At 54.5% G+C, this 21839-nt stretch overlaps 1 protein-coding gene across 4 annotated transcripts; it reads right to left on the bottom strand.

The window, feature by feature from the left end:
* Positions 1-22: 22 nt before the first annotated feature.
* Positions 23-20745, bottom strand: TEAD2 (TEA domain transcription factor 2). Of its 4 annotated transcripts, none has more exons than XM_075536851.1 (12): positions 20672-20745; positions 18558-18795; positions 16670-16734; positions 15467-15529; positions 13652-13759; positions 13492-13550; positions 9299-9363; positions 8077-8225; positions 6273-6446; positions 2924-3085; positions 1936-2088; positions 23-1079 (listed from the first exon to the last, which is right to left on the bottom strand). In XM_075536851.1, the coding sequence occupies exons 2-12, from the start codon at positions 18787-18789 to the stop codon at positions 966-968; spliced, it is 1344 nt and encodes a 447-aa protein (XP_075392966.1). In that variant the 5' UTR covers positions 18790-18795; positions 20672-20745; the 3' UTR covers positions 23-965. The 4 variants fall into 4 exon arrangements, with proteins under 4 accessions (XP_075392966.1, XP_075392967.1, XP_075392963.1 ...); XM_075536852.1 differs by having other exon boundaries at positions 2942-3085; positions 20633-20721; XM_075536848.1 differs by having other exon boundaries at positions 20633-20720.
* Between the last annotated feature and the right edge of the window lie 1094 nt (positions 20746-21839).

Genomic DNA, 21839 nt, shown 5'->3' with positions numbered 1-21839 from the left:
CCCCAAATAAATCCCCCGCGTCTTGGTAAAATAGCTTTATATTCTATCAAAACACAACCAACACACTTTGGGGGTTGGGGGGAGCAGGTAGGCCACACTGCCTAGCCCACAGCTCATGTGGAAAAGGGGGGAGGGGGGAATGAGATTAGAAAGCCCACACCCACCCCTTACCCCAGGCTAGAGCAAGACCCTAACACCCATGTATAAATAGCTTTTGTTATATTAAAACAAAAATAATAAGATTTTCAGGGCCCACCTGGCCATGCTCCTGGGGTTAACCAATTTTCCGTAAAACACATCACGGAGTGGAGGAGAGGGGATGTGGGTGTGGAGGATGGTGGGACAGGCAGGGGTGGAAAGTGTAGCTGTTGGGGTGGCTGTGAGGGGTCCCCTTGAGTTGATTCCAGGTAAGAATAGCTGGGACCCTCCAAAACAAGGTGGGGAGGGTTCCTGTCAAGAGGTTGAGAGGGGTCTCTCACCCCCCAGTCCCAGCCCCGGCTGCTATAGAGCAGTGGTTCTCAACCTTCCTAATGCTGCGACCCTTTAATACAGTTCCTCATGTGGTGGTGACCCCCCAACCATAAAATTATTTTCGTTGCTACTTCATCACTGTCATTTTGCTACTGTTATGAATTGGGCGAACCCTGTGAAAAGGTCATTCAACTTCCAAAGGGGTCGTGACCCACAGGTTGAGAACCCCTGCTGTAGAGCGATCTGTCTTTTCAGAAACCTCCCAGGTGAGGTCTCCATATGGGGGGTTGGGGGGTAGTCTATCCTTTCCTCAGTCCCAGCCCATTTCCATCAAGACCTGGGAGCAAAAAGTAAACTCTCCTAGGTTTGGGGTGGGGGGCGGCCCAAGCTAAGTCTCAGTCACTTAGGCCTCTGAGGCCACCCCCTTCTCCAAATGAGGACCAGGGCAAGAGCTGGAGGGTCCTTCCCGGAAGATGGGGTCTTTGGGGGACAAGTCAGTCCCTGACCAGGCGGTAAATATGGTGCTGAGCTCCTCGCTCACTTGTGGAGACTTCGAAGACGTAGGCAGTGCACAGCAGCAACTCCTGAGTGTCTCTGTTTGTCACCACCTGCCGGAGAGGCCAGATGAGAGGTCAGGAAGGGGCCCCTGTGCCTTCCCAGTGCATCCTGGGAGATTCAAGTTCCCAGGAAAGCGGTTGGTCCCTATCATGTGGTGGCCCCCCAGACAGACAAGATCCCCACCTGGGGGCAATAAGGAGTTAGGGGCTGTGATGGTGGTCCCCATCACACCCCACTCAATGTCCCCACTGTGCCCAGCTCATGTTGCCCAGTGAAAGAGACACCCACGTTGCCCTGGTTCAAGAGGCTCCTCCTAGGTCATTTTCCCTGGACCAAAGGGTACCCATCAAATAAGGGCCCTGTGAAGGAGGTCCCCTGAGAATCTACTGTAGAGTCTTGCAGGGGTGTCTCAGGCCGAGGGGCCAACCTAGGGTCACCATGGCCAATTCTCTGAGTAAGGTGGTCCCCTAAGTTGAGGGTCCTCTCTGGGGCTCCCCTAGGCTGATGGGTGCCTATCATGTCATTATTTTATTTTATTGAAGGAGTCTCCAGGAAGCTGAAGAATCCCCTACACCAGTTCTGAATAAAGGGGTCTTCTAGGTCAAGGATCCATGGGTTGGGTCCCAAGCATGTCAGTTCCCAGGTGAAGGGGTCCCAAAGGTAAAGGTTCCCTTGGAGGTTCCCATCATATCAGTAGCTGGGCAAAGGCATCCTTTAAGCTGATGGGTACTGTGGGCATCACATCTGTTTTCTGAGTGAAGGGGTTCCCTAGGCTAAGGGTCTGCTGTGGAATCCCGACCATCTACCGGTTCCAGTTGAAGGGGTCCCTTAGACTAACAGTCTGCTGTGGGCACAGCCCTCTACATCCTGTTCCCCAGTGCTACCTGGCCAGGCCCAGTGGCTCACCTGGAGGATGGTAAAGTTCTCCAGGACACTGTTCATCATGTACCGCTCGGGCAGCTGCCGCAGCTTGTGCAGAAAGTTCACCAGGTACTCGCACATGGGCGAGCGGAGCAGGCGGTACACGAAGCGCCCATCCTCCAGCTGCGCACGCTCCGTCTACACCGCCAGGGACGGGGTGGGGGGTGGGGGGGAAAGGGAGGGCAGCGGCTGAGGCAGAGAGGCACCACTACCCTCGGGAGCCACGCCCACTCCGTGCCTCCCCCAATGCCACGTCCACACCCCACCTGCCCACCTCTCACCACCCCCGCAGCAGCCAGAGATGGAGTTTCCAACACTGTACCCCGGGGGCCACCTCCCACCTCTCAAAGCCATGCTTGCCAAGCCCTGGCAACCTCATGTTCTGATCCCGGACCTCCCAAGACCTTCGGAGCTGCTCTGACCCTCCAAGACCCCGCAGGACATCTCCAAACTCTAAATGACCTTGTAACTCAAGACGCGGCCCCGCAGTCTTCAGCAACCCGTGAACTCCCCTGCCTCCTAACCCCTCGATACTCATTTTTGAATCTTAGGGGTTGGTTCATCCTGTTGACTCCACTCATCCTGACAAAATGAAATGGTCCCCCTTGTTCTGCACCCTCTCCATGACGGTCCAAAGGGTAGAATCCATCGTTGTAGCTACTGTTTCTGCCCATATCCCGAGAATGTCTCCGGTTGCCCCTGACTCTCTTAGGGACCCTAAATCCTCCCTAAATCACCGTCCACAGTCCCCGCCAAGCGTTCACAAAACGACCACTACTTGTGACTCCTCTATAGGTTCTAAATCCAGGGGCTATCTCCCCAAAGAGGCTGGGAGTCCTCCCACCATGCAGACGACCCCCAAACTCCAGCCCTCCAAACCCTTCAGGTCCCCCTGTTCCCAGACTCAGCAACCCCGGGAGTGGGAGACAGATAACGCCCCTGCCCAACGACCTCTCCCGGCCCCCAGCCTCACCTCGACCTTCTCCACTACCTGCTTGCCAAAGGAGCAGACTTTGGAGGAACAGGTGAGGGTCATGTGTTCGAGGCTCTCGTACTGACTGCTCACGCCATAGAAGCCGCCGCTGCTGCCACCTGACCCTGTCTCCTCGCCACTCGGGCCCCAGTTCAGGTCCGCCTGGTGGGTGGGGAGACACCGTTGAAGGAGACATCCCTTATAAACAGGAGGAACGCTTCTCAGTTGGGAACCCTGCCTGGGTTCTCCCACAGCCCCCCTTGCCATCACCCACCCTCTTGCTGAGTTCCCGTCCCATCTCTGTGACCCCTGGTAGCTGAAGAAAGACCACTTGGGTCTCACTGTCAGACAAGTTCAGGTCAAGAGGGTCCTGACGTCCCCCAGCTAACTCCCCACGTCAGTCAAAACCCAACTCACTGCCATGGAGTCGACGCCTACAAGACAGGGTAGAACTGCCCCATGGGTTTCAAAGACTGGAATTCTACCGGTGGGGAAAGCCTCATCTTTGGCCCACAGAGGGGCTGGTGGTTTCAGACCTCTGGCCTGGTGTTCCGCAGCCCTTCAGGTATCGACTACGCCGCATAGGCTCTTCCCATGGCAAGGAGCTCTGGAATTCAACTTCTCCTGCCATGCCCAACTCACTGGTCATTAAGGACGCAGTTAATCCCTGGCACCAGTTTGGCTACGAGACGTTTCCCTCAGAGACAGCATGTCCCAAAGCGGACAATACCGCCCCCTAAGGGGCGCTGGAAGGGTCCGGGAGGGCTGCAAACACAGGTATTTCGATTTTATTCTAGAAGGTAGTAGGCTAGCATATAAAAGTTTCTCACTGCCAAGGGGTCACTGAGTTTGTTTTTTTGTTTTTCCGGAGGCGGCAGTAGGCCAAATAAGTTTGGGAACCAATCTCTAAGCCCTTAGCTGCTGCTGCTTTTTTAAAGTAATCGTCTTATTAGGAACTCTTACAACTCTTATAACAATCCGTCCATCCATTGTATCAAGCACATGTGCACATAAGTTGCCATCATCCTTCCAAAACATTTTCTTTCTACTTGAGTCCTTGGAATCAGCTCTTTTCCCCCTTCCCTGCCCCTACCCTCCCACCCTCGTGAACCCTTCATAATGTAAAAATTATTATTTTCATCTTACACCATCCGTTGTCTCCCTTCACCCACGTTTCTGTTGTTGTCCCCCTGGGGTGGGGGTGGGGGTGGTAACGTCAATCATTGTGATCGGTTCCCCCTTTTCTCCCCCTTCTTCCCCCCACCTTCCCCTCTATCCTCATGATATCAGTACTCCCATTACTGATCCTGAGGGGTTTATCTGTCCTGGATTCCCTATGTCAAGAGCTCTTATCTGTAGTTGTGAGTGTACATGCTCTGGTCTAGCTGGATTTGTAAGGTAGAACTGGGGTCATAATAGTGGGGTGGGGAGGGGAGGCAGCATTAAAGAACTAGAGGGATAGTGTGTGTTTTGTGGGTACTATACTGCACCCAGGCTGACTCGGCCCTTCCTTTCGACCCTTCTGTAAGGAGATGTCCAATCGTCTACAGATGGGCTTTGGGTCTCCACCTTAGCTGCTTAAGGCTACTCCCTAACAACACAGCCCGGCATGGCCTGAGGAAACCTCCCTCCCTTCTAGGACATTCCTCAGGGCCTTGCAGTCAAGTCTCGGAGGGCAGAGTACAGCCTGACTTGAGTTTGCTCACACAAGAAAAATGGCATTGACCATCCAGTCAGTCCCGACTCCTGGTGACCCCATGTGTGCAGCACAGACTCCATAGGATGTTCAAGGTCATGACCTTCCCAATGTCAACCCTAAGACCTGCTTTCTGAGGCGCCTTGGGTGGGTTCAAACGGACAACTCTTCAGTTTGTGGTCGAGCTCTTGACTGTGCCACCCAGGGCTCCGTCACAAATGCCAAGTGAGTCCAAAGAAGCCCCTGAGCTTGAGGGGTCACCCCCTGAGAGCCGCACCTCTTAACCACCCCTCCCCAACTTTGAGTTGTAAGTGCGCTTACCTGGCTTCTCTCCTGGATAGTTTAGGTCTCTCCTCAGAAGCGGGACTCCCTCTATCTCCCTGGCAACGGGGACTGGCACCTTCCCACATCAGATCCCTAATGACCCCCCACTAATTGCTCAGAGCTCCATAAAGCTACCCACTCACCATCACTACCCCCACCCCAGGGGAGTACGAATAGCAAATGTGGGTGAAGGGAAACTGGACCACGTGAGACACGAAATAGCAATAATAATATAAAATTGATCGGGGATTCATGAGTGTGGGAGAGTGGAGGAGGGGCGGAGAAAGAGGAGCTGATACCAGGGGCTCAAGGAGAAAGAAAAATGCTGTTGAAATGTTGATGGCAGCATATGTACAAGTGTGCTTGATACCATTGAATGATGGATTATAATAAGAATTTGGAAGAGCCGCCCCCCAAAAAACTTGATGAATAAATTAACTTAAATTTCAATTTTAAAAATTAATTTTTTTAAAAAGGCAACCCACTCAAGAGGTGGCTTGAAAGAAAGGTCTGGCAACTTTCCAGCCACTGAAAACCCTATGAAGCTCAGTTCCACTCTGACACCCGTCCATATACACCCGGGACGTGGGGTCACTCTGAATCGGAATCGAATTACCAGCAATTGCTTTCTTTTCTTTTCTTGTAAAAATAGTTGTTCTATTGGCATATATTTCACCTATCACACAGTGTGATCAATCATCAATCCTATTAAGAAGGAGGATGCAACCATCACGCCAATCACATTTAGAACATTTCTTTTCACGCTCATGTTTGTTAGCTCCCTGTTTCCCTCCATCCTCCCCTGACACGCCCCTCACAAAACCCCAAACGAAACTCACTGCCATGGTGCTGATGTGTACAGTGACCCTATAGGACAGGGGGAACTATCCCTGTTCTCTTTTGGTTTTTTCCCTTTGATCAGTGAGATCTGGTCCCTAGGTGGCACAAACAGTTTGCACTCGACTATGCCCCTGAAGGTGGCTGGTTTGAGCCCACCCACAGGAGAGCTGCAGAAGAAAGACCTGACCGTCTGTCCCCACAGACATCGAAAACCCTACCGGGCAGTTCTAATTGAAAACGCCAAGGGGAATACCACGAGTTAAGGTGCTGTCAGAGGGTTTGGGGTTTTTTGGGGGGTGGGGGAGTGGTGGTTGGCGGGTTTGGGGAGGCCCAGGCCCCACCCCCCTGCATCTGCACCGGTCCCTTTCGCTCAAGTCCTATTGGGTACAAGCCTCCTCCGTGAGTAAGCCGGACTTACTGGACCCTTGGATAGCCAGATGCCTCCAACCTGGGGATGCCGGGTGTTTTCGGGCTTTGGTGCAAACTCACCCAGAACTTGACCAGGAAAAAGGCCTGGGGGGGCCCGCGATCATACAGCTCGCGCAGGCCGCCCTTTTTCTCGGGGAACTTGTCGTAGATCTGCCGGACGTCCACGCTCTCCAGGGGCGGCGCGCCGGGGCTGGGGCAGTGCTGGCTGATGTGCACAAAGAGGTGCCTCTGGTACTGCGGACGAGCAGCCAGGCGTGAGCAGTGGACGGTGGGCCGCCACCCTCCCCTGCCCTGCCCCACTCCACGGGCAACATTAAGCAACTTGAACTTGTCCTCCGCAGGAGACTCGGGCCACCAGAGAACAGCGTTGGGCGTGGTGGGTGGCAGAGGCGACGTCTGCTCAGTGTCCACACACACACAGCCCTCGTTGGTCCCTATCAGACGGGGAAACTACATTTCCCAGAAGCCTTTGCAGCAGGCTGAGACCACCTGACTATGTCCTGACCAATGGGGTGTGAGCAGATCTGAGCCTGGCTGCTACCCAAGCACGTGCAGTTCAGCCTGTCCCTTCCTCTGCAGTATGCACCAGTGGCTTTGGGGGGCCAGGTACGGCAAAGTGTTTTAAGGGTTCCAGTGCTAGCGGTTAAAGGTTGGAACCTACCCACAGCTCTGCGGGAGAAAACTGTGATGCGGGGCTTCTGTAAGGATGGTAACCTAGGAAACCCAAGGCGGGCAGTTCTACCCAGTTGTACGGGATCCTGACGGCTCAAACTAAAGCGCCCATTTGGCTCTAGGGCACCTAACAACAACAGGGTGGCACAGACGATTAGGTGCATGATGCCTCACCACAAGGTTGCCGGTTCAAACACACTGAGAACTCAAATCTCTCAATGCCGACCCACAGGGACCCCCTAAGACACGGCAGAACGGCCCCTATGAGTTTCCCAGACTGTAACTCTTTACGGGAGTAGAAAGGCCCATCTTTCTCGCTCAGAGTGGCCAGTGGTTTCCAACCACTGAGCTTGGGGTTGGAAGCCCAATACGTAACCCCTGGGCCGTCACTCGGAGACACTTTGAAAGGAAGGCCTGGCCATCTGCTCTCACACCCAATGGAGCAGCAACTCTACTCACGACTCGGACCTCACCTGATCGTACGGAGCTGGAGAACAGCAGGCCCACAGAAGAGCAGCCTGGCTCCCCATATCACCGTGCCTAAGAAACAAACCCCTCTGGTGTGAAGCTCCTAAACATCGGTTCTCAACCTGTGGGTCGCGACCCCTTTAGTGGTCGAACAACTTTTTCACCAGGGTCGCCCGATTCGTCACAGTAGCAAAATGACAGTGATGAAGTAGCAACAAAAATCATTTTATGGATGGGGGTCACCACCACATGAGGAACTGTATGAAAGGGCCACGGCATCAGGAAGGTTAAGAACCACTGTCCTAAGAGGTGGAGAGTTGTTTTTCCTAACAGTTGATCGAACCCAACGCCGCATCTGTTACCCCAGGCAGGAGAAGCGCAAGCCCGGAAGTAAGATCTGCATATCTAGGTTCCCAGGACCCACCACAGCCTGGTTCAAAACAACACCTCCCTGCCATTGAGTCCAATCCAATTCATAGGGACGCTCAAGCACAAGATAGAATGGCCCTTCTGAGTTTCTGAGACTGTAACTGTTGACGGGAATAGAAGCCCCCATCGTTCTCCCTTGGTTTCAAACTGCTGACCTTGTGGACCGCAGCCCAACGCATAACCACTGCGCCACCAGGGCTCCTCGTCATGCCAATAACACGCTACATTCTGCTCTGTGCCCTTCCTCCCAGCCCCCCTCTCACCTCCCCAAGGACCCTCCCGGGGTCTGACTCACAGAGTCCACAGCATCCGGTGGCTCTACAAAGGCTGAGAACTCCACCAGCTGCAACCGGGCGGTGCCCAGGGCCCGCGTCTGCCAGGTTGGTGGTGACGGAGCAGGTGGGGGCAGGGCCGGGGGTGAGAGGGCTTGTGGGGGCTCGTACCCTAGAGAGAGAGAAGAAAGGATAAAAAGAGAAATCGCTCAACACACGTGACATAGATCAGGCACTGTTCTCTCTTGCCTACCTCCACTTAGAAGCTGAAAAAGCTAAATACTCACTTTCCCAGCCTCCCTTGCAGCTAGAGGTGGCCATGGGACACAGTTCTGGCCAATGAGACGTTAGGGGGAATCTGCTGGGGGGCTTCTGGGAAGGAGTTTCTTCCTGAATGAAAAAGACAGAACTTTGGGAGGAGAAAGCTTTTGGCCCTGGGCAACCTGCTTGGGATGTGATGCCTGGAGCTACAGCAGCTGTCTTGTGACAATGAGACAGAGAAAGGGGCCAAAGAGGATGCCAGAGATGGGAATCCTGAGATGGCTGAGTGGCTAAGCCAGCACAGGTGCAGCCCAGCCCTCCTCTATCTAGACTTTTAGTTTTATGGACCAGAACATTTACTTCCTCTCTTAATTTGGGAGTTTCTGTTACTTGTGGCCAAAAGCATTCTTAAGTGATGAATCTGTGGGCCGTGTGGGAGAAGGGACTCCTCTGGCTTTCACTGAAGGAGTATATATGGGTCCTCAGGGCCACAGAGGCTTGGGATGATGAGAGCCATTGTTGCTGCCAGGTGCGCAGAACTTGCCTGGGACTGAAGCCACCAAGGAGGAAAGCAGAAACCAATGGATCCTAATGCTATACATACAATTCTGAGCGCCTGGATCTAGCCATGCCTGAAGCTACCTGCCGCCCTGTCTTTCTTCTTCTTTAGGTTTCAAAAGCTAGCCTGGCCTGGCTTGGCTTTCTGTCTTGTGTGACTGAAGGAATCCCAAAGAACACACATGCCCCAGGGGTCCCCGTAGGCTAGCAGGGCAGAAGGTAACCCCACTGTGTGTCCGTGTGTCCGGTGACAAAAACTCTCAGCCAATCACTGTCCCACCCTCCCTCCCAGAGCAGGAGCTCAGGAAGAATGTGCAGAAGGTGGGGCACTGACTCCTGGATGGCTGAGGAGAAAGGTGGCTGTGGGGCTGGGGGTCGAGGCGGGGAAACGGGAGTGGCAAGGGCAGGAGGGAAGCGGGCTCTTACCTGGGAGTTCAGTGGGCGGGGGAGACAGAGACACGGAGAAAGGCAGCTGGGAGAACGGCTTCACACTGAGGGAGGAAGGGAGCCGGGGAAGGGGTCAGTATGGAGGGCAGGTGCTCCCTGTCCCCGGGAACATGTCCCGGAATGGACACAGCAGCAACAGGCTCTGCCAGCTGCCAGGACCCTGCAGGAGAATGACCTGCCCATCTGCTCCCCAGAAGAGATCAGTCTAGACCCTAAGTGGTATAATGGCTTATTGGGGGGATATGGAGCAAGGGAGAGATAGCAGGGAAATGATGAGTCCATCATGAATTCAGGAGAAGGAACGATGCTCTAGAACTGACTGTTTTTGGGGTTTTTTGTTATCATTTTATTGGCGGCTCTGACAGCTCTTATCCCAATCCATCTATCCATGTGTCAAACAAATTCCATTTGTACATAGGTTGCCATCATCATTTTCTAAACATTTTCTCTCTACTTGAGCCCTTGGTCTCAGTTTATTTTTCCCCCTCCATCACCCTCCCTTCCTCATGAACCCCTGATCATTTATAAAAAAAATTTTCATGTCTTACATGAACCACTGTCTCCCTTCACCCGTTTTTCTGTTGTCTGTTCCCCTGGGAGGGGGTTGTATGTCAGATCATTGTGATCGGTTCCCCCCTTTCTCCCCCACACCTTCCCCCCTTCCCCTCCTGGTATCACTACTCTTATGATGATCCTGAGGGGTTTATCCGTGAACTGACGGTTCTTAAAATCCAAGGGAACTGCGGAAGTGGTGAGCTATGTGAACTGTATCTCCGTAAAGCTACTGGGAGAGACAAGAGGACCATCTAGAAGACACGATGATCCAGATCAGAAAAGGGGCAGGGCTTCCTGGTCGGATAGAGCCAGGTGGGGTACCACCACCCCCTACCACTCCCGACCAAGACAATGCCCCTTAGTCACCCTCCAGGCCTGGAACCAAACTACCAACCCCGTGGCAGACTCCTCAACCATTCCGGACCCGAAGGGCTGCACTGGGCTGGGAAAGCAGCAGGGACAGGAAGGGGACACACAGGGAGGAAGCTGGGAAAGCGAGGGGACCAGACCAGAGAGGATTGCAAGGGAGGCGTGGCATCAGAACGCACGTCAACCGCTGAATGTACACGGTGTCAAAAAAAAAACACTCCGAAACTCACTGTCCTCGACTCGATGGGGACTCATAGCGACCACACAGGGCAGGGTCGAATGGCCCCTGTGGGTTTCCGAGATGGTACCGCCTTCTCTCTCAACTCACCGCGCTCAAGTCCGACCCCGACTCACAGCGACCCCACAAGGCCGGGTCACACTGCCCCTGTGGGTTTCCGAAACTGTGACCCTTTATAGGAGCAAAAAACCTTTCCGTTCTCCCTTGCAGTGGCTGGTGGTTTCAAACGGCTGGGCCATTAGTTAGATAGTTAGTTAGTTAGCTAGCTAGCTAGTAAGCAGCTTAGCATATTACCAGGACACCCCCAGGGTGGTCAACCTTCACCCAATTCACAATTAAAACTTACATCTTTTTTGTTTTAATTGGAAACCCCATGAGGCAGTTCTACCCTGACCCATGGGGTCAATAATAAGCCCAGAGTTGACGTGACCGCATCAGATAACCACGCGTGCCGATGGGATCACAGCACACTGCACCCCGTGAAGGTCCATCACATGTAAATCCTCTTCCGTCCACCCGCTTCCGACTCACAGAGACTCTGTGGGACAGAGCAGCCCAGCTCCTAAGGCAGTGGTTCTCCACCTTCCTCATGCCGCGACCGTTTTGTACAGTTCCTAACGTGGTGGTGACCCCCCAACCATAAAATTATTTTCGTGACTACTTCATCACTGTCATTTTGCTACTGTTCTGAATGGGGGGTTGTGACCCACAGGTTGAGAACCGCTGTCCTAAGGGTTTTCCGAGACTGTCAATCTTTAGAGGTGCAGACAGCCTCAATTTTCTTGCGAGGAGCAGCTGGGGGTGTCGAAACTGCCAATCATGCCTGCCACTTAACCCAACGTGCCACCAGGTTCCACGTTCCATGCAAAACCAAAGCAAACCCACAGCCACCAAGTAGAGGTCAACTCACAGTGGCCCTAGAAGACTGGGTCCACCTGGCCCTGTGGGTTTCCCAGATGGTAACTCTTGGCAGGAGCAGGAAGCCCATGTGTCTTTCTCCCTCGGGACCAGTTGATGGTTTTGAACCGCTGACGTTGTGGTTCGCAGCCCGACTCGTAACCCCAACGCCACCGGGGCTGGCATATTACATGCAAGATCCTGTCAAGTGCTCGAAGCCCATGAGGTAGGCTCGGTTACTCTTCTTCCTTTGCAGGTTAAGACACCTGAGGCCTCGGGAGGTCAAGTCACGCACACACAGTCACACAGCTAGAAGGCGGTGGAACTTGGACTCAACCTTGAGGCCATTCCCAAGCACAAAGCCTGTATGCTCTTAAACAGGACAAGGCAGAAACGCAACAACGGGCCTCTGTTTCCTGGAGCCACAGAGAGAGGAGGAGCATTAGGAAGAGGAGAAAGATACGGGGGGTAGGGGGGTGCTTGAAACACCGTCTCCTTGGCCAGGACACAGAAGACCTAGGCAGTGCCCTGGGCACCAGGACAGAACCTTCCGATCACAGACTCGAAAGGGGGATCCTGATCAAAAGGGGGGAGGGGATGCAGAGCGGAAAGTGTCCCATTCTAGCAGACTCCAGAGGTCCTAGAGTCATCCAGGTTGGCTGAACCCTAGAAACAACTGCCCTGAGATCTTCAACCAGAACACACACCCCAGTTTTCCAACTAAACAACAGCATAGCGTTAACAAGTGAGACGTGTCTGCCTAGAGCGCTGTGTTCTGTTGAGAACTGTCTATGCGCAGGTGTGGCAGTTACGTCATCTCCTGTCAACTTGAGAAGGGGTGGAGGCTAGCCTGTCAATCAGGTCGCAGCTTGATGACCTCATTTGGAGGCATTAAGGGGATAAATAGCTGAGTGGAGGCCAGAAACACACAAACTTTCTGCTGACAAGACACATGGCGTTAGGCGACAGCCCTGAGGCTGGAGGAGCCACGTGGAGACCCACGCCAGTTCTGAGATGCTTGCACTGCCACTGGATCCACAAGACTTCCCACCCACTGGCCTGTGATCTTCCTGCGTTCGGCATCATTGCATGTGTTGCGTGAATCTGAAGAGGAGCTTATAGACTGGTATTGGGCATATGGGCTAATATCGGACTGATGGACTTGATCTGAACTGGGCTGGGATGTTTTCTCAGTATACAATTGCTCTTTTATATAAACCTCTTTCTTACACCCATGTGTCTCCCTGGATTTGTTTCTCTAGTCCACCTGGACTCACAGGGAGAAAAATTGACAAGAGCAACTCTCGAAAGATTAGACAGGTCCCTTGGGGTTCACTGAGCTCTGTTCAGTGGACAAGGGGCAGCTCAGAAGAGGGAGGGTGGGGGTACTTGCTTGGCTCCAAGAACGTCACCTTGGGTTCTGCTGAATTCGGCACGGAGACACTGCTCCGACCGTGGCATGTTTTGCTGGGAGCATATTCTCGATGACAACAATGACAAAAATAATTATTCTTCTGGTTCTTTGAGGCTCCCTCGCCCCCCGCTATCATGAACCCCAGTGCTGTCTTTCACTACGGGCTAGACCGGAGCATGTGCACAGGTACAGGTAAGAGCTCATGACACACGGAATCCAGAACAGGAATGGGCGTAGCGATACCAGGAGGGGAGAGGGACGGTGGGGAGAGGAGGGGAGGAAAGTGGAACTGATCGCAATGATTGACACATAACCACACACACACACACACACACACACACACCAGGGGGATGGACAATAGAAACCATGGGGGAAGGGAGACAGTGGTCGGTGTGAGATATGAAAATAATAATTTAAAAAAAAGAATAATTTATCAAGGAGTCAGGTGGGAGGTGGAGGGAAGGAAGAAAGAGGAGCTGATACACGAGGGCTCAATAGAGTCAATGTCTAGAAAAGAATGATGGCAACCTAGGTACAACTTGTTACAACTGATGTGTGGATACAACTGCTGTGTGGATGTGCTTGATACAACTGATGTGTGGATTGTGATAAGAGCTGTACGAGTCCCCAATAAAATGATCTTCTAATTTTTTTTAATTAAATTATTTAAAATCAATACATAAAAAAGAAAATACTCACTCTGGAACATTCCAGGAGGTTCCAGAACCCCCCGACCAAAACTGGAAAATCTCAGAGGCCTGGGAGAAAAAACAAGAAGGTGCTGAGTCAGTTCTCCTGCTGGTAACTGGGGCCCCACCCTTCCAGTCCCCAGCAACCCCAGCCACCAGCCCAGGCCCACCTGAGGACTGGCAGGGCCCAGTTTGGCCTGCAGAGAAGGCGCCGAGATGAGCTGGGCCGAGGACATGGTGGCCATTGTCTGGAAGGCTTTGTCCTTGGAAACCTGGTCCTAAAAGAAAGATTGGAAACACACGTGTAGACACAGCCGGGAGTGGGGCAATGGCAGGGCTAGGGGTGGGGTCTGTCGAGGCAAAGCTGGTGAGGGGTGTCCAAATCCCTCTGACCAAGCCCCCTCTCACAACAGCCCCCTGCCACCTTCCCTGTCTCCTCCTGAGGAGGGGCAGTGGTCTAGGGTAAAGGACTAACAGCAGCCAGAGTAGGTGGGGGGATATGCAGGGGGACTTACCACATTTAGGGCCTGCCCATAGGGGCAAGGCAAAGGTACCAGGTACCAATGGAGGAAAGAAAACATGACGTAAGAAGTGACCCCTGGACACGGACACGTCCACCTCCTCCTGGCCCTACCAGCTCCATACATTGACCCCACCTTGACCCTACTTGGCCCAAGGAATGAAAGGGGAGATGTTGGAGGAAGTAGAGAAAAAAGAGATTTTCTTGTCCAGAGCGGGGGGGGGGGCAGGGGGGTTGTCAGGAAGGGGGATTTTAGATCAATCAAGAACAGGACGTTGAGGTTTCCTGATGCCCATCCAAAAAAATCCACTGCCCTCCAATGGATTCCGACTCATAGCGACCCTACGGGACAGGCCAGAACTTCCCTGTGGGTTTCTACGGCTGTCACTCTTTATGGGAGCAGACAGCCTCGTCTTTCTCCCAAGGAGCCGGTGGGTGGGTTCAAACTGCCAACGGTGTGGTTAGCAGCTGAACGCTGGACCCACTGTACCTCTGTCCAGGTGTCCTCCTCATCCTTCTCAGGACAAGACCCAACACCTGTCCAAGCTCGCTGCCACTGGGTCGATACCAATCCTAGCAACCCAACAGGACCAGGCAGAACTAACCGCCTCTGTGAGTTTCCGAGAACACAACTAACTGCTGACGGGCGTAGAAAGCCCATCCTTCTCCCCCAAGGCGTGGCCAGCGGTTTTGAACCGCCCACCTGGCAGATCACAGCCCCACCACTACCCCACCAAGTCTCTTCTCCGGACAAGCGGGAACAGGACGTGTAAAGGGTCGAGAAGGGAAAGGAGACGGCATCTCCAACAGGGAAGAGGGTTTCTGGGTAGCAAAGGACACACAGAAGCTACCTGGGGGGCCGGAAATGGGAAGGTGAGTCTGAAGGAGGTTGGGGGGGAAGGGGAAGGGGGCTGCTCACCGCTGGAGAAAGGAAAGAACTGGGAGAGCAAAATGGAAGGAGAAGGAGGGCAGAGGGTGCCGGAAGCCAGGAGAGAGGCCTAGTGTCCCTATGCTTTCTCCATGGCCCTCAATCAACGGGGCTTCCCCCCGTTGGGTTCTCAAGCCTCCTCCCTCTCAGGGTGTCAACCCTTCTCTCTGCCTTTCCCTCTCTGTCTCTGTCTCTGACTTTTCCTCTCTCTGTCTCTCTGTCTCACTTTCTCTCTCTCTGGGTCTGTCTCCTTTTTTTACCTCTCTGTCCCCTTCTCTCTAGGTCTCAGTCGCCACTCCCACCGCACCCCCATCACTTTCTCTGGGTCTCTGCCTCCCTCTCTCTGTTTCTGTCCTCCTCGCTCTCTGGGTCTCTGTCCCCTTTGTCCTTGGGTCTCTGTCCCTCTCTCTCGGGATCTCTGCCCTCCTCTCTCTCCCTCTAGGTCTCTGTCTCTCTCTTTCCTCCCACTTTCTTTGGGTCCCCCATCCCCCTCAGACTGTCTCTTCCCCCACTGGGGCTTCAGCCTTGAACCCCTACCTTGAGCTTGGACTGGATTTCCCTCGATTTCCTTCGGGCCAAAACCTGGATATGACTAGAGACCTAGAAGGAGAGAGGGAGGGGCGGATTCAGGCCGCAGCCCCTTGCCCCCTTGGATCTGCATGCTCCCCGCCTCTCCCTCCCTGCCCGCCCCCTGGGAACCCCACACAGCTCACCAGATGTGCCCCAAAGCCACTTTTGCCCAGGGACCTTCCCTTCCCGCTGCCGCCCTCCAGAGGCTCTTGCTGACTCTCCCCTCGGTTCCTATCAAATGTGCTCGGAAGACACTTGCTGGATCCCATCGCCCTGGCGCCAGGTTCTCCCAGATGGATTCCAACCGTGGAGGCCCCAGTGTGCAGAGGAGAACTGCGCTCACAGCATCTCCAAGAGTGAGGCTTTCAGCAGTGGATGACCAGGCCTTTCTTCCGGCCCACCTCGGGGTGAGTGTGAACCAGTCGAATGTGTCACTGCTTGCACCACCCAAAGAGCATGCTCAAAGCCCAACCAAACGCACGGCTGCCCGGCTGATTCTAACTCAGAGACCCCCTAGGGCAGGGCTCCCCCTGAAGGTTGCAAAGATGTCATCTTTATGGTAGCAGCACGCCTCGTCTTTCTCCCAAAGAGCAGCTGCTGGATCTGAACCACTTACCTTGCAGTTCATGGTCAAGGGCTTAACCATGGTGCCACTGGGCCCCTGATACTTGTCTACCCACTGCCAGCAAGTCACTTCTGACTCAAGGACCCCACAGGACAGAGTAGAACGGCCCCCTTGGGTTTTCTGAGACCGTTGGATCTTTCTAGGGGCAGACAGCCTCAGCTTTCTTCTGAGGAGTGGCTGGTGGGTTTGAACCGCTGATCTTGCAATTAGCAAGAGCTTGCCCCACTGTGCCACCGGGGCTCATACAAAGCAAGTCAAGAAGATAGGCCAAAAAAAGAAGAGAAAAAAAACAACCTCATGAACCTGGATTGCCTTTGAACTTGAATGTGCCCACAGGACAGCCCCAGGTGCCAACAAAGCTGTTCAGAATAGAAGTATGCTCCCTGTGACTTCGAATGGCTGGGCTTCCTTCCGAGTTGCTTCTGGATGGACTGGAGCTTCCACCCTTTCAGTCAGCAGCCAAGCACAGTAAGCCCGGGGCCCTCCTTGCCCCTAAGAAGACATCCCCTTTCCCAGACAAAAACCCCCAAGTCATGTCCCGAGACCTGTTTTCGAGTTCGGGTCTTCCCTGTCCTCAGCTTGATATAACGGGCAATCAGTTCATTCCGACCTGGTGAGTTAAAAAAAAAAAAAAGGAACAGGGTTAGACCTTCAGCAGAACTTCCCCATAAAGGGGACATCAGAAGACAAGCACGCAGCCAGCAGCAAGCTCCTCAGGGAGGGCTGCGGTCCAGGAGTGTAGCGCAGAGCACGCCGCCTGGCTTCCAATCCCAGTTCTACCGGACTTAGCTCTGTGACCGTATAAAAAAATAAATAATGAGTGGATTCTGACGGAGAGCGCCATGGTCAGGGAAAAGTGGAACCGCTCCTAGGAGCTTCTGAGACCGTAAGTCTCGACAGGTTGGGACGGCCTCGTCTTGCTCTCACGGTGACTTTAGGCAAATCCACGAATCTCCGTAGATCGCAGTTTCCTGATCTGTGAAAACGGGGCAGATACTCATAGTGCATCGATATGTTCTTTTTAATGAAATCGAACCCATTCGATTGCATCTAATACTGATTTTTCATTTCAATGGAAATCCATCCATTTTCTTGATTAAATATTAGCTTTAATGTCATTGAATACAGTTTACATGAACAACGGTGCTGAAACAAACACGATGACTCCTTGTGGTAATTACCGAATCTGGTGTCAGTTTGGGACTTGAGAGGATTCAGAGTAAAAGGGTGGAGTCTAGTCTGTCAATCGGATCACAGCCAATGAGGCCTCTGTGTGCCATGGCCTGCTCCTGAGGATTCTGGGAACTCTGACATTTTCTCCTTGGAGGCTGGAGACACACTCTCTGCTCACGCCCGGAAACACACTACTGACAAGACACATGGTACTACACACTAATAGACCTGGTGCCTGCAGAACTGGAGAAGCCACATGGAGATCCCTGCTGGCAGTGAGATGCTTCCACCGCCACTGGATCCACAAGACTTTCCACCCACGGGCCTGTGGTTTTCCTGCATTCAGCATCATTGCATGTGTTCCGTGAGTCTGAAGAGGACTTCATAGATTGGTATCGGACATAGGGGCTAATATCGACTTATGGACGTGATCTGGACTGGGCTGAGATGCTTTCTCAAGATTCAACTGCTCTTGTATATAAAGCTCTTTCTTATACATGCGCGTTTGTATGAATTTGTTTCTCTAGCCCACCCAGAGCAGCACACTTCTTGTGTGTCAGAGGACACTTTTATTGGCCGGGTGGCATTGTGGTGACAGGTTGGGCTACTAACCGCAAGCTCGGCAGTTCAAAACCACCTGCCACTCCTCGGGAGAGAGAGGAGGCTTTTCCACTCCCATAAAGAGTTGCAGTCTGGGAAACCCACAAAAGGCAGTTCTACTCTGACCTATAGGGTCGCTGTGAGTCAGAATTGCCTCACGGCAGTGAGTAAACTTTATGAAAGGAGCTGCCCAGGGGGTTCAAACCACCAACCTTTAAGTTAGCAGCACATGAGTCCCCCGGGTTCCAAGACCAGTGCTGTTGATATTAGGCCCTGTGGGGTCCGCCCAGTCCAAGAAGAATGGCGGTCATCGCTCCAGGAGCACATTGCTAGGCCTCTCTCCCATGGACTCCCTGAGTGGGTTCCATTAGCTGCTTAACCACCAGGAGCCATTGCAAACCCCATGGCTGTGGAGTCAATGCCCATTGGGCAGGGTAGAACCACCCGCAGTGGGTCTCAGAGGCTGTACACATTGATGGCAGCAGGCGGCCTCATTTTCCTCTCACAGAGAGGTGGGTGGGTTTGAACTGCCAGCCTCAGGGTTAGCAGCCCAGCGCCTAATCCATGATGCTACCAAGGCTCCCTTAGAGCTCTACCAGTGCTAATCAATAGATTGCTATTCCCTGTTGGGAACCAGGGACCGGGGGCAAGTGGACTCACCATACATCTTGCCTTCATCGGACAGAATGATCTTCCGTCGGCCACAGGGCGGGTAGATGGCCAGAGCCTCCTGGAAGCTCTGCTCAATGTCTGGGCTCCACACGCCCTCTGCATCTGGACCCCCATCTCCTCCAGCCCCCTCACTGCCGCCCGTGCCGTCCTCACTGCCAGCCTCGCTGCCCGTCCAGCCACTGCCATCTTCCAGCGGGGCCCCGGCCCGGGGTTCTCCCATCTGGGCCTGCAGAAACACAGGAGCTCACCAGGACTCCAAGGACCCACACAGAGGGGCCCGGGGTGTGAGGGCTGGACGCCTGGACTCCTTTCCAAGTCGGAGACAGTAAGGGCTAGGGGGCCAGACTCCTGGCTCTATGAGGGGAGGGGACTGAGGGCTTGGACTTCCTAGATCTGAGGGAGGAAGGGGCTCTGAGTTCTGAAACCCTGGGTCTGGGGAGCTAGGGGCTCCGTCTCCTGGGTCTGAAGGAGGAGGAGAAAAGAGAGCAGATTCTTGGGGAGGAGAGACGAGGGGGGTGGGGCACCTGGAACCTTGGATCCTGGAGAAGAAGGTGGGTTTCTGGTGAAGCTGGGTGAGCGTGCTCTACTCTGAGTTTCTGGGGGAACCTGGGTTACCAGGAAACTTTGAGTACCCCCAAAAGGCTGCATAGGAACTGTGAGGGCTGAACATTGGGGCACGAACTCCAGGTTGTAAATAAGACAGAAGTAGCAGCCTCCGTGCAGCAGAGGGGAAAGGGAAGTGTGGGTGCCCCCCTGCCCCCCAGAACAAGGGGCAGGGCCTGAGAAGCAGCTCCTGGATAAAGAGGAGGGGGTGCTGAGAAGAGACCCAGAGAGGAGTGGACAGAGAGATTCAGGAAGCAGAGGGCCTGAGAGAGGAGACAGGGAGCCAGAAAGAAAGAGGGGGACAAAGATCCAGAGAGGGGAACAGGGACACCCCCACAAAAAAGAGAAGGGGGTCAAAGACTCAGAAAGAAGGCAGATGAAGATCCGAAAGGGGGTACCAAGGGGACGCAGAGATCCAGAAAGAGGGGGACAGAGACTCAGGGCGAAAACTTGGGCCGAGACCAGTGAAGGCCCACGGAACCACAGGCTGGGGGGCAGAGGCGCCCAGCCATCGGGAAAGGCAGAACAAAGGGCCCAGGCGTCCCCTCCCCCAGCTTCCCACAACCCCCATTAGAGGAGGGGCCGGCCGGAGCAGGGGCCTCCCCCACCCAGGACCCCGCCCCGCTCCCCTCCCCCTGGGCTGTGGGCTGGGCTCCAACTCCAGTTCCCAGTGATTTTCCGGAGGAGGCCCGGAAAGGGGAGGAAAAAAAAAAAACTTTTTCCAATACAGTCAGAGAGATCCCTCCTCCCTGACGGCTCCTCATCTTCCCGGCTTTTTCAGGACCCCAGAGTCCAGGCCCAGGGTCCCTCGTCTGTCCTCAGGCCCAGGGCTCAGGATCCCCAGCGCCTTCCTCCCTGGGACCCGGGAGTCCAGACCACCAGCCCCCTCCTCCCTCGGACCCAGAAGTCCAGCAGTCCCCCTAGTACCTCCCCCTCCACACCCAGGAGCATGGGCCCAGGCAGACAAAGACCCGGGCCAAGCCCAAGACCCTCGTGGGCCAGAACCCCAAGCCAACCCTTCTCCATGTGGCCAGACAAAGAGATGGAGCCGCCGGGTGCAAATGGCCCCCTGTGTTTCCCGCCAAAGAACTCAACCCCCCACCCCAAGAAAGGCTGAATTTACAAGACTCTGGCACCCCGGAAACCGTTCTTGCGCCCCTAAACCACACGAGCAAACCCATTCGGTCCCATGCGCTCAGAGGACCCTTCTCACTCCCAAGGGCGCCCGGTCCCAGGCGCCCCACACTCCCACGCCTTCCCTCCCCCGCCAGGATCCCCCAATCCTCCCCAACTCAGCCGCATCCCCACCCCCAAACGCCCCAACTCCAGCCAAAGTTAAACTACACACTTTGCACTCGGGACCCCCAAGCACAAAGAGCCAGCGGCCAGCAAGCGCCAGCCGGTCAGTCCGACAAACAGCACACCCACAACTCCAAACTTTCCCGCCCCGACTCACACACCCCAACGCTGGACTCCCGGCTCCCGCCGCGCCTTCCTACCTCCCGGCCTGGGCTGGGGAGCCGCGGGCGGGGCGCTGCGGGCGAGAAAGTTGCCCCGAGCTTTGTTTGGGAAAAGGGGGAGGGACCGGAGGGGGGGCGGGCCCTGCGCCGGACAGCCGGGAGAGGGGTCCGGCTGGGATGGCTTTTTGGGGAGGGATTTTGCTTTAGGAGGGGAGAGGAGAGGCGAGGTGAAGACTTAACTGGGGGTCTCTTAGGAACTCAAGAGTCGGATGCTTGCCCCCACTGGAGGGCAGGGGAGGGGGAACTGGGGGCCCGGTCCACTGGGGCTGGAGAAGGGGGCTGGGGACTCAAAAGCCTGGGGTCAGAACTCTGAGGCTGGGGGAGCAGGGGGATTTGGTCCTGGGCTGAGGGGTCTGGGTGAGGAGGGTCTTGGGGCCTGGAGAATTGGCCTCCTGGGTCTAGGAGAACTGAGATGGAGTTGGGGGCCAGGATTCCTGGATCTGAGAGAGAAGAGATTCCTGGGTCTGAGAGAAGAGGGGGCTGGGGGCCAGGCTCTTGGGTCTGAGGGAGGAGGGGACTGGGGGTTTGGACTGCTGCTTGGTCTGAGTGGGAAGGTCTTGGAACCAAAACTCTTGGATTTAAACTTGGGACCCCTGACTTCTGAGTCTGGAGGAGGAGGAGGTTAGGGATCTGGCCTCCTGGGGAAGTTGGGACTGGGAGCCTGGGCTCCTGGGTCTGAGGAATAGGGTGATTGGGGCTTGAGTTTTGGGATTTGAGGGAGAAGAGGGCTGTGGGTTCACACGCTTGCGTCTGGTGGGTAGGCTAACAGGAGTCCAGGACTCCCCGGTCTGAGGGAGGAGGAGGCTGGGTGCTTGGACGATGACTCCCAGATCTAATGGAGGAAGAGGGGCTCCTGCATTTCTGGTTGTGTCCTGAGGAGGTGGAAATCGTGCTGGCAGGGAGGAGTCTTTCCCGTCCAGCTCCAAGTCTGTTTTTGAGGTGGGGTGCGTACAAAGAGGGGGTGTCTTAAATTATTTCTATACCACCGTCTCCCTACGACCTCATCGGGATCACGGGCAAGATGCTTAGGAATGTGTTCAGGGTCCAGAGAAGTACTGACTCCTTTGGGGCTTGAAGGAAGGAGGACACGTGTGCGGGTCCCTTAAACAGTAAAGGGGTGGACATTACTACGATTGGTGTCCATGAA

Source organism: Tenrec ecaudatus, chromosome 18 (genome assembly GCF_050624435.1).
Source record: "Tenrec ecaudatus isolate mTenEca1 chromosome 18, mTenEca1.hap1, whole genome shotgun sequence".
NCBI lineage: Eukaryota > Metazoa > Chordata > Mammalia > Afrosoricida > Tenrecidae > Tenrec > Tenrec ecaudatus.
The sequence above is the reverse complement of the archived record's forward strand: the minus strand, read 5'-3'. Positions and strand labels throughout refer to the sequence as shown.

What these genes read in the sequence shown, in the direction of transcription:
- TEAD2 (XM_075536851.1), bottom strand. Translation starts at nt 18,789, where the DNA reads ATGGGAGAACCCCGGGCCGGGGCCCCGCTGGAAGATGGCAGTGGCTGG. An exon ending in TGGGCCCTGCCAGTCCTCAG is followed by an intron (nt 13,551 to 13,651) that starts GTGGGCCTGGGC and finishes TTTTTCTCCCAG; the next exon opens with GCCTCTGAGATTTTCCAGTT. An exon ending in ACCTCCTGGAATGTTCCAGA is followed by an intron (nt 9,364 to 13,491) that starts GTGAGTATTTTC and finishes TTCCTCCCTCAG; the next exon opens with TGTGAAGCCGTTCTCCCAGC.